This window comes from Mytilus galloprovincialis, chromosome 13 (assembly GCF_965363235.1).
Source record: "Mytilus galloprovincialis chromosome 13, xbMytGall1.hap1.1, whole genome shotgun sequence".
Classification (NCBI taxonomy): Eukaryota; Metazoa; Mollusca; class Bivalvia; order Mytilida; family Mytilidae; genus Mytilus; species Mytilus galloprovincialis.
Window position 1 is genome coordinate 39,531,251 of NC_134850.1, and position 16,172 is coordinate 39,547,422.

At 31.8% G+C, this 16,172-nt stretch overlaps 1 protein-coding gene across 1 annotated transcript in view; it reads right to left on the reverse strand.

Annotated features, from left to right (window-relative positions):
• Nucleotides 1–1,759: 1,759 nt before the first annotated feature.
• The window catches only part of LOC143057528 (uncharacterized), a 68,708-nt gene continuing 54,295 nt past the window's right edge, over nt 1,760–16,172 (reverse strand). Inside the window, exons 16-21 of the mRNA XM_076230839.1 lie at nt 15,706–15,884; nt 13,513–13,658; nt 9,093–9,251; nt 3,724–3,866; nt 3,001–3,071; nt 1,760–1,929 (exon numbers count right to left, since the gene is read on the reverse strand). Coding sequence (XP_076086954.1) covers nt 1,760–1,929; nt 3,001–3,071; nt 3,724–3,866; nt 9,093–9,251; nt 13,513–13,658; nt 15,706–15,884 — 868 coding nt within the window. The remainder of the gene's footprint in view (nt 1,930–3,000; nt 3,072–3,723; nt 3,867–9,092; nt 9,252–13,512; nt 13,659–15,705; nt 15,885–16,172) is intronic.

Genomic DNA, 16,172 nt, shown 5'->3' on the forward strand with positions numbered 1-16,172 from the left:
ATACGTTGACAGTATGTCAAAACTTCTAAGAATAATTTTTTATCGACCTTCTGAATACTCAATTTTTTTTAATTTTGAAAAATTGACATTAAAATTTGAACGATAAAATCATAGGAAACATGTGTATTAAGTTATAAGTTGATAATAAGACTTCAACTTCATCAAAAACTACCTTGACCAAAAACTTTAACCTGAAGCAGGACAGATGGACGAACGAACGAACGACCGCACAGACCAGAAAACATAAATTGGACATAAAAATAACTTTCACCTATCTAATAACCCCGGTAACCTGTACACAATCGGTGCAAATGAAAGACAAAATGAAAGAATAAAAAAAAAATGAAATGCATATTGGCGAAATACAAGACAAAATCTACGCATGTGAAAGAATAAAAATGAATAATATGAAAATTGTTAAAAATTGACTATAAAGGACAATAACTCCTTAGGGGTCAATTGACCATTTCCGTCATGTTGACTTATTTGTAAATCTTACTTTTCTGAACATTATTGATGTTTACAGTTTATCTCTATCTATAATAATATTCAAGATAATAACCAAAAACAGCAAAATTTCCTTAAAATTACAAATTCAGGGGCAGCAACCCAACAACAGGTTGTCAGATTCATCTGAAAATTTCAAGGCAGATAGATCTTGACCTGATAAACAATTTTACCCCATGTCAGATTTGCTCTAAATGCTTTGTTTTTTGAGTTATAAGCCCAAAACTGCATTTTACCCCTATGTTCTATTTTTAGCCATGGCGGCCAACTTGGTTAGTTGGTCAGGTCACTGGACACAATTTTTAAACTAGATACCCTAATAATGATTGTGGCCAAGTTTGGTAAAAATTGGCCCAGTAGTTTCAGAGGAGAAGATTTTTGTAAAAGCTAACGACGGATGACGACGCCGACGGACGACGGACGCCAAGTGATGAGAAAAGCTCACTTGGCCCTTTGGGCCAGGTGAGCTAAAAATGAAATGCAGATCGGTGTAAAAAAGAAGAGATCAAAAATTATATTTTATTGTTTTTTATTAGAACGAAGGTTAAATATAGTGTAGTATCTTTTGTGTCCATTTGTGTTAAATTTCCACAAGATATCAGCTAGACACTTAATTTCTCTTTACTTGGGAGACGTATTTTTAAGTGTACACCATGTTGGAATCCGTGAAAAACGCGAAATAGGACGTTATAATTTGACGTTTTTTCATTGCTAGAAACAACGTCATAGAGCTTTTATGTCACTACCAAGTTGCGTTAGTTGATGTGCATAAACAATAGGCTGTTTGGTCTTTAAACACTTTTGCCAGTCAGATTTTCTCTACTGGTTTTCAAAATAATAGACAAAACTTGCATTTTCCCCCTATGTTTCATTTTAACATGATGGCAATCTTGGTTGGCAAAGAAGGGGACATCAGACATACTTTTCAAACTAGACACCCTTATAATGATTGTGGTCTAATTTGTTTTAATTTGAGCAAGTAGTTTCAGGAAAGAGGTTTTTAAAATGATAATGACTACTAACGATGACGGATGGAAAGTGATTGAAAAGAAAAGATAACTTTACTCTTCAGGCCAGGGAGGGGGGGCTTAAAAATGAAATGGCTGCTTGGTATGAAAAATATATTTTATGGTTCAAACTCAGAAAAATGTTCAATTAAATTTCATTAAAAAGTATGAAAATCATTACACTTAAATAATATCACATAACAATAACAATTTTATGATACTTTTGTTGCAAGGCTAGCATTTTTTTATTTTCTTACCAAAGTCAGCTTCCCTTTGGTAAATTGTCTAACTGAGTCTTCTTCAATGTTTTCATTAACCCAAGCTTTACTTTTAACTGAAACTTGATTCATCACTGTAACCGACAAATCCGTTATTTCACCTATTTCAGTCAAGTCAAGCCAATATAACTTGGAGTCTGAAATAAATATATTTCATCTGGTAGATAAAAAATATGTAGAAATAAAAGCAATATAGCTGTTCTTATAAAATTTTGATGTGGGTATTAGATGACATAATTTCATCATTTATACATTACGAAACTCCTATCATTCATAAAATTTTGATTCTTCCTTTCAGTTCTAATTTACCAAATCATTTGTGGAACAGTCTTTAAATAATTTGGTTCTGTAAAAAAATAAAACTCTGAAAAAAAAACTTTATGAAAAAGATTTAAAACTCTATGAAAAAGATTTAAAACATTTTATTTCATCTGAACATTTATAATTTATAAAGATATAAGTATAGTACCACAGCACTAGTATTTACAAAGAAATGTATTCTTATCATTAACTATCAGTATCAATATTTCCTTTGTCTTCATACGAACATAGTTTGAAGATTTCACTGACCTATATCAAAATAGAAATACAGTACATTTTCAAAATTTGCAACATTTTTTTTTAGCTTAATTATTGAAGAAATGTATTTTAGAACCTGGATAAAAGTATATTAAAAGCTGTCATTGTGCATTCTAATGCAACAACATTTGTAACGATCATTTTGATTGGATAACGTCACTCATTTACATGACATCAATTGACAATTGATGCTATGAGACGAACGAGCAAGCACAGACGGCATATGACAGATTTTAAAAACATGTTTTAACGTTATTTTGTCGGTTTCATTAGAATGGAGATAACAATATTGTATGTTAAGCTCCGACGGCATCAATTGGGGATTTGATGGTCGCAAATACCCGTTTACTGTCTCCGCTAACGCATCGCCAGTAAACCTTATTTGCGACCATCAAATCCCCAATTGATGCCGTCGGAGCTTAAAATACAAAACAGTAATCTCCTAAATAGAACTTTGCCATGCAGTGTTTTAACAGTGTACACAATAAACTTTTTCATCAACAATGCCTGAAGTTGGTTTTTTTAATTACAAATGTATGTATAAATTCTATTGGTCTGTAGTAGCAATTCAAAAATGCCTGGACTAGTAAGTAAGTTTGAAGACTGCCTTTAATGGCTTCTCTACTAACCTTTCAGACTAGAAAGTGCTTCCTGTATCGTTCTTTTGGTCTCAATTAACCTCAACACAGATAAATAAATCCTAAAACATGAAATTTTCGAGTTATGTATCACTGGAAAAGTTTGTCAATTATGTGCACCTATATGACGTCATTTACCTGATAGAGATGATTGCCTGTAGTGTATCCCTGCACTATTAAAGTTCATCAAGCGCCTTGGTGATTGTTATCATGCAGTTTTAACTAGAAATCATGTTTTTTCTGAAGGTAATTAATCACAGTTTCCTATAACTACAGCAGTGCTGATTATCAATTATAAAAATTTAACTCCACAATGTCATATGTCAAAAATCTATCAAATAAAACTCTAAAAGGATCTTAATTCAATAGATATAAACCAATCATCAAAGTTTCATGAAAATTGCTTAAAGAATTTATAAGTCACAGTAAACAAAAATTAGAAAATCCCATATTTTTTTATGAGAAAAATTCCTCACTTCTTAAACATAAAATCAGTAATTCATAGAATTAATCAATAAATATATAAACATTCACCAAAATTTCAGGAAAATTGGTTAAAGTGTTTTTGAGTGGTTGTCCAACATGTTGACAACAGATGGACAGACAGATGGTAAACAGTGCATTACATGTGGGTGTCTTACCATCAATCAGACAGAATTTTACCAAACTTTTACAAATCTCCTGAATAAAAGATATCTAAATAGTTGAACTTACTGAATAACTCCTTTCCCAACTTTTGCTAATGCTCCAAGAGGCTCTTTTATTATATGTGTAATTCCATAAACTATGTCCTCTAAAGACTTGAAAATAATTCTGGCATTCTCTGGAATTATGACAGTCACTGCTTCATACAGTTTCTACAAGTACAGCAGAGTGTATATGTTATTCACAAATAAAGGAGGCATTCTCATAAACTAGAGGCTCAACAATCTTTTATGTATTCTGAGAAATCCATTTGTAACTATTGACTGTAAATTCAGAAATCATTATGTGCACTTTTTTTCCAATCCACGAAGGGACAAAATGCGAATTAATTATTGCGATTTCAGAAGTGTTCGCATTCACTTATATGTATCAAATTCAGAATGGGAGATCTTATCAGTGTTCTCCACAGGCCGTTTTAGCGCTGCGATTATCAGCGCTATCACAATTTCCCGCTGTTCTATTGAACTTTCCACAGCGCCATCAAACGCAAGCGCGTTGCTATATTTTTTTCGTAATTTTTTCAAATTTCCTACTTATATGTCACTTCGGATCACTTGGTCGACTGGTTTACTATTTCTGAATGATTTTTTTCCGTTGTATTAAGTAACTCTGCAGGACCAGTCTAATAAATTTTACAAAATGTCGACTTTGAAAGATCAAAATTAACAAAGATTTCAAAAATGACATCTTTTTTTTTTAATTAAAAGAATGTAAAGAGGCATATATGAATAAAATGAGACGAAATAAATTGACCGCATTTACCGATGACACTCACAAACTTGTTTTACGAACTTTAAACAAACAATGAGTTTAAAAACGATCAAACACGGGGGTTTGTTACAATTTGCCTGGCTTACTTGAGTTACTATCCATACAAACCCCAAGCTGATACGACTTGAGAAATTCACTTTCTCGATGTCCAGCTTGGATGAAGCTATTTGAATATTAATAAACGTTAAGATCAGAAAACTGAGAAATCATTATACTAAACCAGATGCTCCGCAGGGCACAGCTTTATACGACCACAGAGGTCGAAACCCTGAACAATTGGGGCAAGTATGGACACAACATTCAAGATTGATACAGCTCTGAATTTGGATTGTGATTAAATAGTTGACACAACATAGGTTTCTGACACAGAATGAATGTGGTCTAAGAACTTAAACTTAAAAACTTAAAAATTTTAAATTGGACATTTACCTATAATGGTCCAATATCCAAAATCTAAACACATAGTTAGATTCAGCATATTATAGAACCCCAAGAATTCAATTTTTGATGAAATCAAATAATGTTTAATTTTAGACCCTTTAGACCTCAATGTGGGCCAATTTGATAACCGGGCCCAAATATTAAAAATCTAAATACATGGTTAGATTCACCATATTGAAAAAACCCATATATTCAAATTTGTTGAAATTTAACAAAGTTTAATTTTGGACCCCGATTTGGACCAACTTGAAAACTGGGCCCATAATCAAAAATCTAAGTACATGTTTAGATTCAGCATATCAAAGAACCCCAAGAATTCATTTTTTGTTAAAATCAAACTAAGTTTAATTCTGGACCCTTTGGACCTTAATGTAGACTAATTTGAAAATAGGACCAAAAATTAAGAATCTAAATACAGGGTTAGATTTGGCATATCAAAGAACCCCAATAATTAATTTTTTTATGAAATCAAGCAAAGTTTATTTTTGGACCCTTTTGGCCGCTAATTCCTAAACTGTTGGGTCCAAAACTCCCAAAATCATTCCCATCCTTCCTTTTGTGGTCATAAACCTTGTGTTAAAATTTCATAGATTTCTATTTACTTATACTAAAGTTATTGTTCAAAAACCAAGAAAAATGCTTATATGGGACCTTTTTTTGGCCCCTAATTTCTATACTGTTAGGACCAAAACTCCCAAAATCAATCCCAACCTTCCTTTTATGGTCATAAACCTTGTGTTTAAATTTCGTAGATTTCTATATACTTATACTAAAGTTATATTGCAAAAACCAAAAGTCGGACAACGGACGACGACAGCAAGGATGACGACAACGACGCCAACGTCATACCAATATACGACTTCTTCAAATCTTCAATATTTGCGGTCGTAAGGTTAACAGTTCACTGTTACAGTGGATTGCAAAACCAAACACAGAAGCTGACAATGACTTTATTGTTGGTCCTACATGTTCTGCAACATCACCTGTTAGTGCTAAGAAATCTTCACATAGGCAGTCTGGTATAGACACTTCATGGAAAAAGACTTCTCCTTGGGTTTTATACACAGATAATATGAGGATTATATGAATTTACAATGGAGAAAAAAAGACTCTTCTTCTATATCCAGACAATAACACTAACAAACAAAGGGGTAACTTCCATGAGCATGATAAGGACATCATTACACAAGAAAACATCAATAGCATAATATAAGAAAAACACATAACAAATAAATTACATACAAACTGCGCGCCGCAACAGTTATTGAGAATTGTTGAAAATTACGCCCTTACCACAGCGCTATCCAAAAATCCTGGGGAGAACACTGCTTATTATTGTGATATTCATCTAGTCACTCTATTGACATTTATAAATACTATATAAGGTTATAAAAGAACAAAACTGAAGGACATTAATCAAAGTGCTTAATGTAAGCACCGATGAAGCAAGCACCGATGGGTAAAGATTGTTTTAATTTTTTCAGTGAACATTGCATTGTATGAAGCATCATATATAGTTGTAGTTGATAATATTGTGAAAATTAAGTTTTAAAATTGGAGTTATCTTCCTTTGTCCATAATTGTAGTTGGTTAAAATTGAAGTTACCTTCCTTGTCCATAATTGTAGTTGATTCATTAATTTGAACAATTGTACCATTGATATTCGTTTATTGTAATAAGCATTTTGTATAAGTTAAATAGCATTTAGTTGAGCAGACTTAAGTTAGATAACGGAAACTAAAAATTTTGCAATTTTTCCATTTTATAAAGGGGCATAACACAGAACAGTTAAAGTGATGCCACTAAATTTCAAACTTAATCTGTGTTTTGCAGTTAGAAGCATTGTGTACCAGTTTCATAACATTTGGTTGAGGCAAACTCAAGTCAGAGAACCGAAACCAATTTTTGGACGTTCGAACGTATGTACAGACGGACAAGTAAATCTTAATGCCCCCTCCCCTATGCCAGGGGCATTATTTAAAAAACAGTCCCTTTATCTTCAAAATTTTACAAATGTGAAAAATATGGAACAATGCATGCCAAGTGATGAGAAAATCTTATTTGAACGAGTAAGGTGACCTTTAAATAAAAAAATCATTAATGTATTCTTAACCATCCATTTGTAACTATTTACTGAATATTCAGAAATTACTGTACTTATCACCATTCATGAAGAATTGACAAAAATGTGAGATTAATTATTGTTTTCAGGAAAATAAACATTCTTTATATGTATCCAATTACAAATGAAAGTTCTTATTACTGCAATTATCACCCAGAGGCACTATTCACATTAATAAACAAATAGCTTGTTAGCACTGAATGGTAAAGTTTGCTTTAATTTAATAATGGCAAGTCAAATTAAATATTAATTCTGGACAAAGGAAGATTACCTTATTTTTTAAAGATCACTTAAACAATGACAATGACATTATTGATATTTTAAGAACAGATTCCTGCACCTTGCTAAAGTTATGTAATGGATGGGATGTATAGAACGTTATGATCAGTGCACTATATTTTGTGTATCTTAAAAGTAGTGATAAGCCTTGGAAGATTTAGATATCAAGTTAGTCGCATAAGGTTTTGCAATCTTTATAACCCCCCCCTTAAAACAAGAATGTGTCCAAAGTACACGGATGCCCCACTCGCATTATCATTTTCCATGTTCAATGGACCGTGAAATTGGGTAAAAAATCTAATTTGGCCTTAAAAGTAAAAAGATCAACTAATAAGGAACATGTGTACTAAGTTTCAAGTTGATTGGACTTTAACTTCATCAAAAACTACCTTGACCTAAAACTTTAACCTGAAACTCACACAACTCACACTTTTAATTTCTATGTTCAGTTGACCATGAAAATGGGGTCAAAAGTCTAATTTAGTTTAAAAATATGAAAGATCATATCATAAGAAACATGTGTACTAAGTTTCAAGTTGATTGGACTTCAGCTTCATCAAAAACTACCTTGACCAAAAACTTTAACCTGAAATGGGACGAACAGACAGACAGACGGACGGAGGCACAGACCAGAAAACATAATGCCCCTCTACTATCGTAGGTGGGGCATAAAAACCAACATCACCACCACCTTTCATCATGGGTTGGGAATCCCCTTTTAAAAAATAGCTGGATTGGCCCCTGCTTCATCTTTCAAAAACGCAAAACAGATCAATTATGATGAAATCAAGCAGTTGACTATGGTTAAAAAATTTGCATATTTGAAAGGCTTCTAAACAAGTAAATCATAGTGGGAAAAAGCAGTCATTAAAATTAAATGTCACAAAATAAGCAAAATTTTTAATTCCTTGAGAAAACATATGCATTACATTAAAAATACAACACAGAAAGATCTTCCAACTTTCTAAAAAATTCAAATCACACATAAAATCTTAAAATCAATTGAATTTAATGTTGCTTCTCCCATCTTTAATGTAACAGAGTACAGTTAGCCCAACAGAAGAAACTAATTGTTCATCAAAAAAACATTTTCTGAATTTAAAGTTGCCACTTTTAAAACTGAAATTTAAAGATTTTTTTTATGTAAGGCCATAATAAATAATAGGCTTGTTTGACCAAACGCTACCTACCCAGAAAAAAGCTGCCTACTCAAATTCTTTTATTGTCCTGATTTGAAGAAGTTTTTTTTTTTAATCAAATAGGCATGAAGACTATAAACATCTGATACTTCAATTTCTTTTTTTGAAAAAAAATAGAAAATGCCGATCTACCTACCCACTGTCTCAACCTTTGGGTAGGGTTTGGGCAAACCAAAATACTTTTAAGTGTGGCCTTAACAGTGCCACAAGATGAATAGCACAACTCGTAAAAAAATATAAGGTGTATTATTCCTGGAATGCTGGTGGAAACCAGGCGTAAGTGGTAGTGATGTGTCCAGTTACATTTCTTATACTCAAATTTGAATTTTTGGTAGTACATGTAGTAATCTACTTCTATGTAAACAAAATTTATCTTGCATTGTAAATGTTTTTCAAAGTTTCATAAAAACACAACTTGTAGTAGTACCGTTGCTAACTTCTACATCGTTTGGTCACTGGTAGAGTTGTTTCAATGGCAATCAGTAACCAAATCTTCTTATTTCTTTACATTATTATCCTGGTTTATGCATGATTTGATTCTTAATTTACAGTACTTATATACTTACATTAAAAAATAAAAGAACATCAGATTTTAAATTTCCAAGAAATTTCTGCACTTTGAAAATCAAATGTTCTACCGGTTTGATAAAAGATGGCATTTCACTTCGATCATATTCCCCAATTTTCTTTGTTGCTTTCATTGCTATACTTCTTAGATTAGCAACCTATAAAATAATAAAAATTTATATGAAATAAAATTATTTCTTTTTTCAACAGAAGTTTTAGTAATTTGGTTGTGATCTATTTTTTTGATAAGCTTCACATGTTTAAATACTGTGGAAAATATTATTTCAACTGATTACTAATCATATTTTTGCTTGTACTGTGAGTGGGAAAATGGCACACTGGCTACAACTCAACATTTTAAGCTGCAATTGGTAAAAATTTACAAATATTTACAAATTTATGAAAATTATTAAATATTTACTATAAAGGACAATAACTCCTTAAGGGATCTATTGACCACTTTGGTCAAGTTGACCTATTTGTAGCTCTTACTTTGCTGTACATTATTGCTATTTACAGTTTATATTTATCTATAATAATATTCAAGATAATAACCAAAAGCTGCAAAATTTTCTTAAAATTACCAATTCAGGGGCAGCAGCCCAACAACAAGTTGCCCAATTGGTCTGAAAATTTGAAGGCAGATAGATCTTGACCTAATGAACAATACACCTTATCGCTATTTAGTCCAATCCAGGAAAAACAGTCATTTATACAACTTCCTGTTTTGGGTCACCGGCCGAAAAATGGAGGTCATCAGTAGTGAGCTGAGGGAGAAAAAACTTTAGAAAGTGATCATCAAGAAACTTTGATATAGTATGATCCACTTTTTTCAAAATTAAAATTGAAATAAAAAAATATTTTGTTTGAAGTATTTACGGTAGTTTAAACAGGTCTCATTAAAAAGTATCATGCATGCCCGTACAGAAATTGCTAACAAAAGCACATAAGTTTCACATGTGAAGCACATGAGATGCAAGTGAGAATTGTATGCAAATCAGGTAGCTCATATGTGCAGTTTGGTAGTTCATATGTGCCCACAAAAATCTAACATAATGCTCACATGTGCAATTCAAACCTCAGGTGAGCTTTTATCATCCATGTTAGTTTTATGTTAGTTTTGTTTTTTGAAAAGTTTTTCCATTCTTCTAACCATTCAAAACTAACCTACATCATTGCTCATATGAGCTTTTTCAAAATGACATGCCTAGTTATGTACTTCCTGTAAATTCAAATTCATGAAAAGCATGCAATAAATGGAGGTAGATGGATATGGAAAATGTTAAGTCCTATATTGTGCTATTTGAAGAAAGGCATTGTTGAAATCTGATAAAACCAGTGTGGTTGTGGTTAATTATTTGTAAGTTATCATTTCTATTTCATTATTTTCATTTTTGTGTCAGATTTTGAAATATATTACAATATTAAGTCCTTCATGGGAATATATATACAGGTAACTTGCTTCAAAATAAGTACTACATGTATAAAGATTTTTCCTTTTTAAACTTTTTGAAATACAGTATTTATTAATCAAAGACATTCATTGTGTACTAAACTTGCAAGTCCCTCTATTAGTTTTATAATGTAATGTTATGTTTTTAGTCATGATCATGATTATTGTTTAAATAAAAAAAAAAAATGATATGAAAATCATAATTAACTGACAATAATTAAAGAATAACTCTTTTAACATGATGTATCAGTTATTTTATTTTCAACTGAATTATTTAAGATTTTCATTTAAATTTGAAAAATATTCCTTTTTTAAAGCAGCCATTTTGTTTTGGTCAACTATAATATTCACGTGTGCAACATGTGAGCAACTGCTCATATGAGCAATCTAATAAAATGCACATGTGAAACAAAAGCTCATATGAGCAGTTGCACGTGAGGTTTTTAACATGCAAATTAGGTTAGTTTCATATGTGCAATTTTTTTGCTCACAAAATGCTCACCTAATTTGCATGTTAAAAAACTCGTGTGCAATCATGTTAGTTTCTAACGTGAGCATCTTATGTGCAACTTATGTGCAACATGTTAGCACTTTTTGGTAAGGGTGGTGAATTGTTTAAACAGGGTCCCAGATAGCTTCAACTGGATGAAAAAGTTGTGTAATTTTAGAACTTATCCGGAATGGAATAAATAGCGATTAGGTGTATTATATCCTCAATAGATTTCCTCTAGATGCTTTTGTTTCAGAGATATGAGCCAAAAACTGCATTTTGCGTTATGTACTATTTTTAGCCATGTCGGTCATCTTGGTTCACGGGCAGGGTCATAGAAAACATTTTTTAAACTAGATACCCTAATGATAATTGTTGACAAATTTGGTTAAACTTGTCCTAGTAGCTTCAGAGGAGAAGATTTTTGTAAAAGATTACCAAAATTTACAAAAAATTTGAAAATTTTGAAAATTGACTATAAAGGGCAGTTACTCCTTAAGGGGTCAACTGACCATTTTGGTCATGTTGACTTATTTGTAGATCTTACTTTGCTGAACATTATTGCTGTTTAGTTTTACAGTTTATAGCTATCTATAATAACCAAAAACGGCAAAAATTCTTTGAAAAATTACCAATTTAGGGGCAGCAACCCAACAACGGGTTCTCTGATTCATCTTAATATTTCAGATAGATCATGACCTGATTAAACAATTTTACTCATGTCAGATTTGCTCTAAATGCTTTAGTTTCAGAGATATAAGCCAAAATCTACATTTTACCCCTATATTCTATTTTTAGCCATGGTGGCCATGGCCACCTTGGTTGGTTTGCCCGGTCACGGGACACATTTTTTAAACTAAATACCCCAATGATGATTGTGGCCAAGATTGGTTTAATATAGCTTAGTAGTTTCAGAGGAGAAGATTTTTGTAAAAGTTAACGACGACTGATGACGGACGCAAAGTGATGGAAAAAGCTCACTTGGCCCTTCGGGCCAGGTAAGCTAAAAAAGGGGAGTAACTCAATTTTGTTGTCAAACATCTTTGAAAGACACAAATCATGACCTAAGACTCATGTTATTAGTGTAAATTAACAGTGTGTTTGACACCATAGCTGTCAAAGGAAGCCAAGCACCTTATTTGCCACTTAATCTTATAGTTAACACAAAGAGTTGAATTTTTTTCCTGGAAGAATTACAAATTTACAGGTTATATTGAGAGGCAAATAACTAATGAAATCGAACAAGTCTCAAGGCACAACAATATAGTTGACATGGGTCCAATGTCAAAATTAGGGTTATTTGATTAACTGGTCTGACTGGATAACAATAAATAAATCTCATATGAGCTCTTAAATTCCTGGCTGTGCTTGACATGCAAAATCAGTTGACAGGATTGGCATATGTAGACTTTCTATTATTTTTAACTTGGTTTAATTACTTACCCGTTTGGGAAGCTGCACTAATGAATCAACAAATGTAAGTACTAGATCATACAAATTAATTTTTCCTTCTATTAAATATTTTATCAGTCTGATTCCTGCATTGATGCCTCCCAAAATTGATTGTATAGCTTCATCAAATCTTGTTACAATTTTGACTATGAACTTTATATCATCTTCCTTCAAAAGAAATGAACATTTTAAGTATATATACAAGATAGAAGAGATAACATAAAGACGAATCACATAGAGTACCAATCTAAGCATATACCTTCAGCTTCAGTAATTGCCCAAACTAAAGTATCAATCAGTACATATGCAATAGATTTGGTATAAAGAGCTGATAAACACATGAACAAACAAAACAAGATTCCTCCAAATTGTAGTTCTTTTTGGACACAGACAATGATTCTTAACTGTTAAGGTTTTTTCAACATTGTATGTTAATTAATTCATGTTTCTATATATAAACAAGATCAATCAGCCATTTCAAACAAACAGTGTGAACATATTAAGCAAAGATACAAACCCCAAAACTTATATTGAGTAGTTCAACATATTATAATAATAATAATAATAATAATAATAATAAATTCTTTATTTAAAGATTTTGGAGTGATAAAACCAGTAACTTTTTAAATACTTTGTAATGGAGAAAAAAATGTGAGGAATATCAACAGTAGTCAATGTATATTAATTTTGTTCCTCCATCAGAAGTCCTCCTCTGAGGGGGGGTTGGATACAATCATACTCAACTTTAACAGTTACAATTAAAACAGAACGTCATATTTGATTGTGCATATTTGTTTTCAAAGGGGGGGGGGATATTACAAACCCCTTGAACCCCCTGACTATGTATGTGTTCCCCCTGGATCAAATTATTTACTCTTTCTTCATGTGCAAATTATATTTGAGAATATTTCTAGCATTTGGAACATAAGTATTGGAAAGGAACTTGTATTCTATGAAACAGCTACAAATAAAATAAACCTTTGATAATGTACTGTGGTGAGACTGTGGCAAACAATAAACTAACCTGTAAAATGTTGATGTTGTAATTTGTATCTCCTTTAAAACACAATAATGCTTGAATAATATCAACATTTTCTCCAATTACTCCCAAGTGTAGTCTTGCATATGCTTCATCGTGTACATTGACTTTTAAATGGCCAGACAATGGAGCTAAAAAATATATTTGATTTAATTATTATTTATGAAAGTAGCTACTAGGTGTCTCAAGATCCCTTAAATCTTTTAGATGATATACATTTATTCACTTCAATAGCAAATAATTTTCAAGCTCGGTTCTAGATAAATTCCATTTTTTTTTAAACTGACATCAGAAAAATGAAGATGAGCCAGTAAGTTGTTTCTTAACATTTAAAAGGTTTTAGCCTCTTTTCAATTCTTAAATAAAATGCAGGTTCTTTTTTATGTTTGGTTTTCAAACCAAGACCAGGGAAAACAATTATCAGGGACCCAGTAGCCTAAATTACTATATTTTGGAATGGGATCCTTAATCTCAGCGGAAAATGTCCATGTTGTGCTTATGTTATTTTTTTCATTTTGAGGCATCATGAAATTTTTCAATGGATTGTCAGATTTTTGGTCAGACAAACTGCATTGATTCATCTGAACACTCAAAAATCTTTGAGATAAACATTTTTGAGGAAAAAATCTGTTAACATTAAAGTTTTTAAAATTGTATTTTTCCCAACACAACTCTGATTGTAAAAGTTTGCTTAAACCATATTTCTTGTATGATCACAATAATTGGCTCGTCTCAAAAAGAAACCATAATTTACAGAAGTTTCAAAATCAATTTATAGAGTCCTAGTGGAAAACAAATGAAAGTAGGACTTACTTTCAGATATTATTGTGTCTGGGAGACATTAATGATACCCCCTCAGATGCAAAGTGATATAAAGAGTTGAGCATGGGAGTGCATAGGTCAATAATTCACTTTTATAAGAGGAATTAGAGGAAACACTATGCACCTCTTATGCAAGTAAATACTCCAAAAAATGACAAAGTTCAACAACCTCCCAAAGAACAAATATCTAAGGAGCATGTGTCGCTTACCTGATATTTTTTTGTAAACAGCATTTTACCCCTATGTTCTATTTTTAGCAATGTCAGCCATGTTTGATGGCAGGTGGGGTCATCAGACACATTTCTTTTAACTAGATACCCTAATGATGATTGTGGCCAAGTTTGGTATAATTAGTCTAAGCAGTTTCAGGAGAAGACTTTTGTAAAAGATTACAAAAATTTACGAACAATTGTTAAAAATTGACTATATAGGGCAATAACTCCTTAAGGGGTCAATTAACAATTTTGGTCATATTACCTTATTTGTAGATCATACTTTGTTGAACATAATTGCTGTTTACAGTTTATCTCTATCTATAATAATATTCAAGATAATATCAAAAAATGGCAAAATTTCCTTAAAATTACCAATTCATGGGCAGCAACCTAACAATGGGTTGTCAGATTCATCAATTTCAGGAAAACAGTTTTTCACCTGTCAGATTTGCTCTAAATGCTTTGGTTTTAGAGATATAAGCCAAAATCTACATTTTACCCCTATGTTTTAATTTTAGTAATGGTGGCCAACTTGGGTGGTTGGCCGGGTCACAGGACACATTTTTTAAACTAGATACCCCAATGATGATTGTGGCCAAGTGTGGTTTATATTCTTGGATATATCTATTTTGGATAAATCTATTCTTGGATAAATCGAGTCAGCTATACAGTTTACAGGAGTGGAAGACAAGAAATTCACAAATTCATTGCCTATCATATTCCTCAAGCTAAGAAGTTGCAAACATGTTCCAATTTTCATTTCAACTTTGATGAATAATATATCTTTTTAGGCTTTGAATACAGAGATTGGCAAAACCACGAAATCAAATATCCACGAATATGAAGGTTTTCAGCAATCCACGAAAATTGATACCCACAAAAATAAATGAATCCACAGTATGTTGTCCCACAAGAATGAGCAACATACAATTAAATATATATTGCCATTTTTTTTTTTAAATATCTACATAAAATTGAGAATGGAAATGGGGAATGTGCCAAAGAGACACATACCTTTTTTATTCACAAAACAAAAAAAAACCTCTGCAGTTATTAATAAGAGGTTTAAAAAGTTAGGTTGGTTTAACAGGGAAAAAAAGAAGCAATCTTAATTCTATCCATAATGTCAATAATATATCACCTATTCTCAAAGCAAGGAAATTAACCATATTGAATCCAAATGACGCTCCAAGACGGGAGGTTCCCAAAAGTTTCCTCCAATCTATTGATGGTACTTCAAGTGTAAAGTCGTATCCTTCAAAGAAACCTCTTTTTTCTATACTGTGTGGTACTAGATTTTGTTCCGACAGGATTGATCTTCTGTAAAAGTAAAATATTATCAATCAATATCAAGGAAATGAATGTGTACATAAAAATAACATGTGAATCTGGTTACTAATGATACCTTCGCCCTTCCTTTAGTATAAGGCAAACAAGAAGTTGTTGAGTGATGATTCTGAAGACGCATCATCATACGGTATAGCTACCAACATTGATTTTGTTTTTAAAAATCAAAACATGACTTGATATATATTGCTATTTGTCTACTACTGTGCAACATAGATCACTTTATGACAAACATCTTTACTTATATTATGTAGTGTTTTA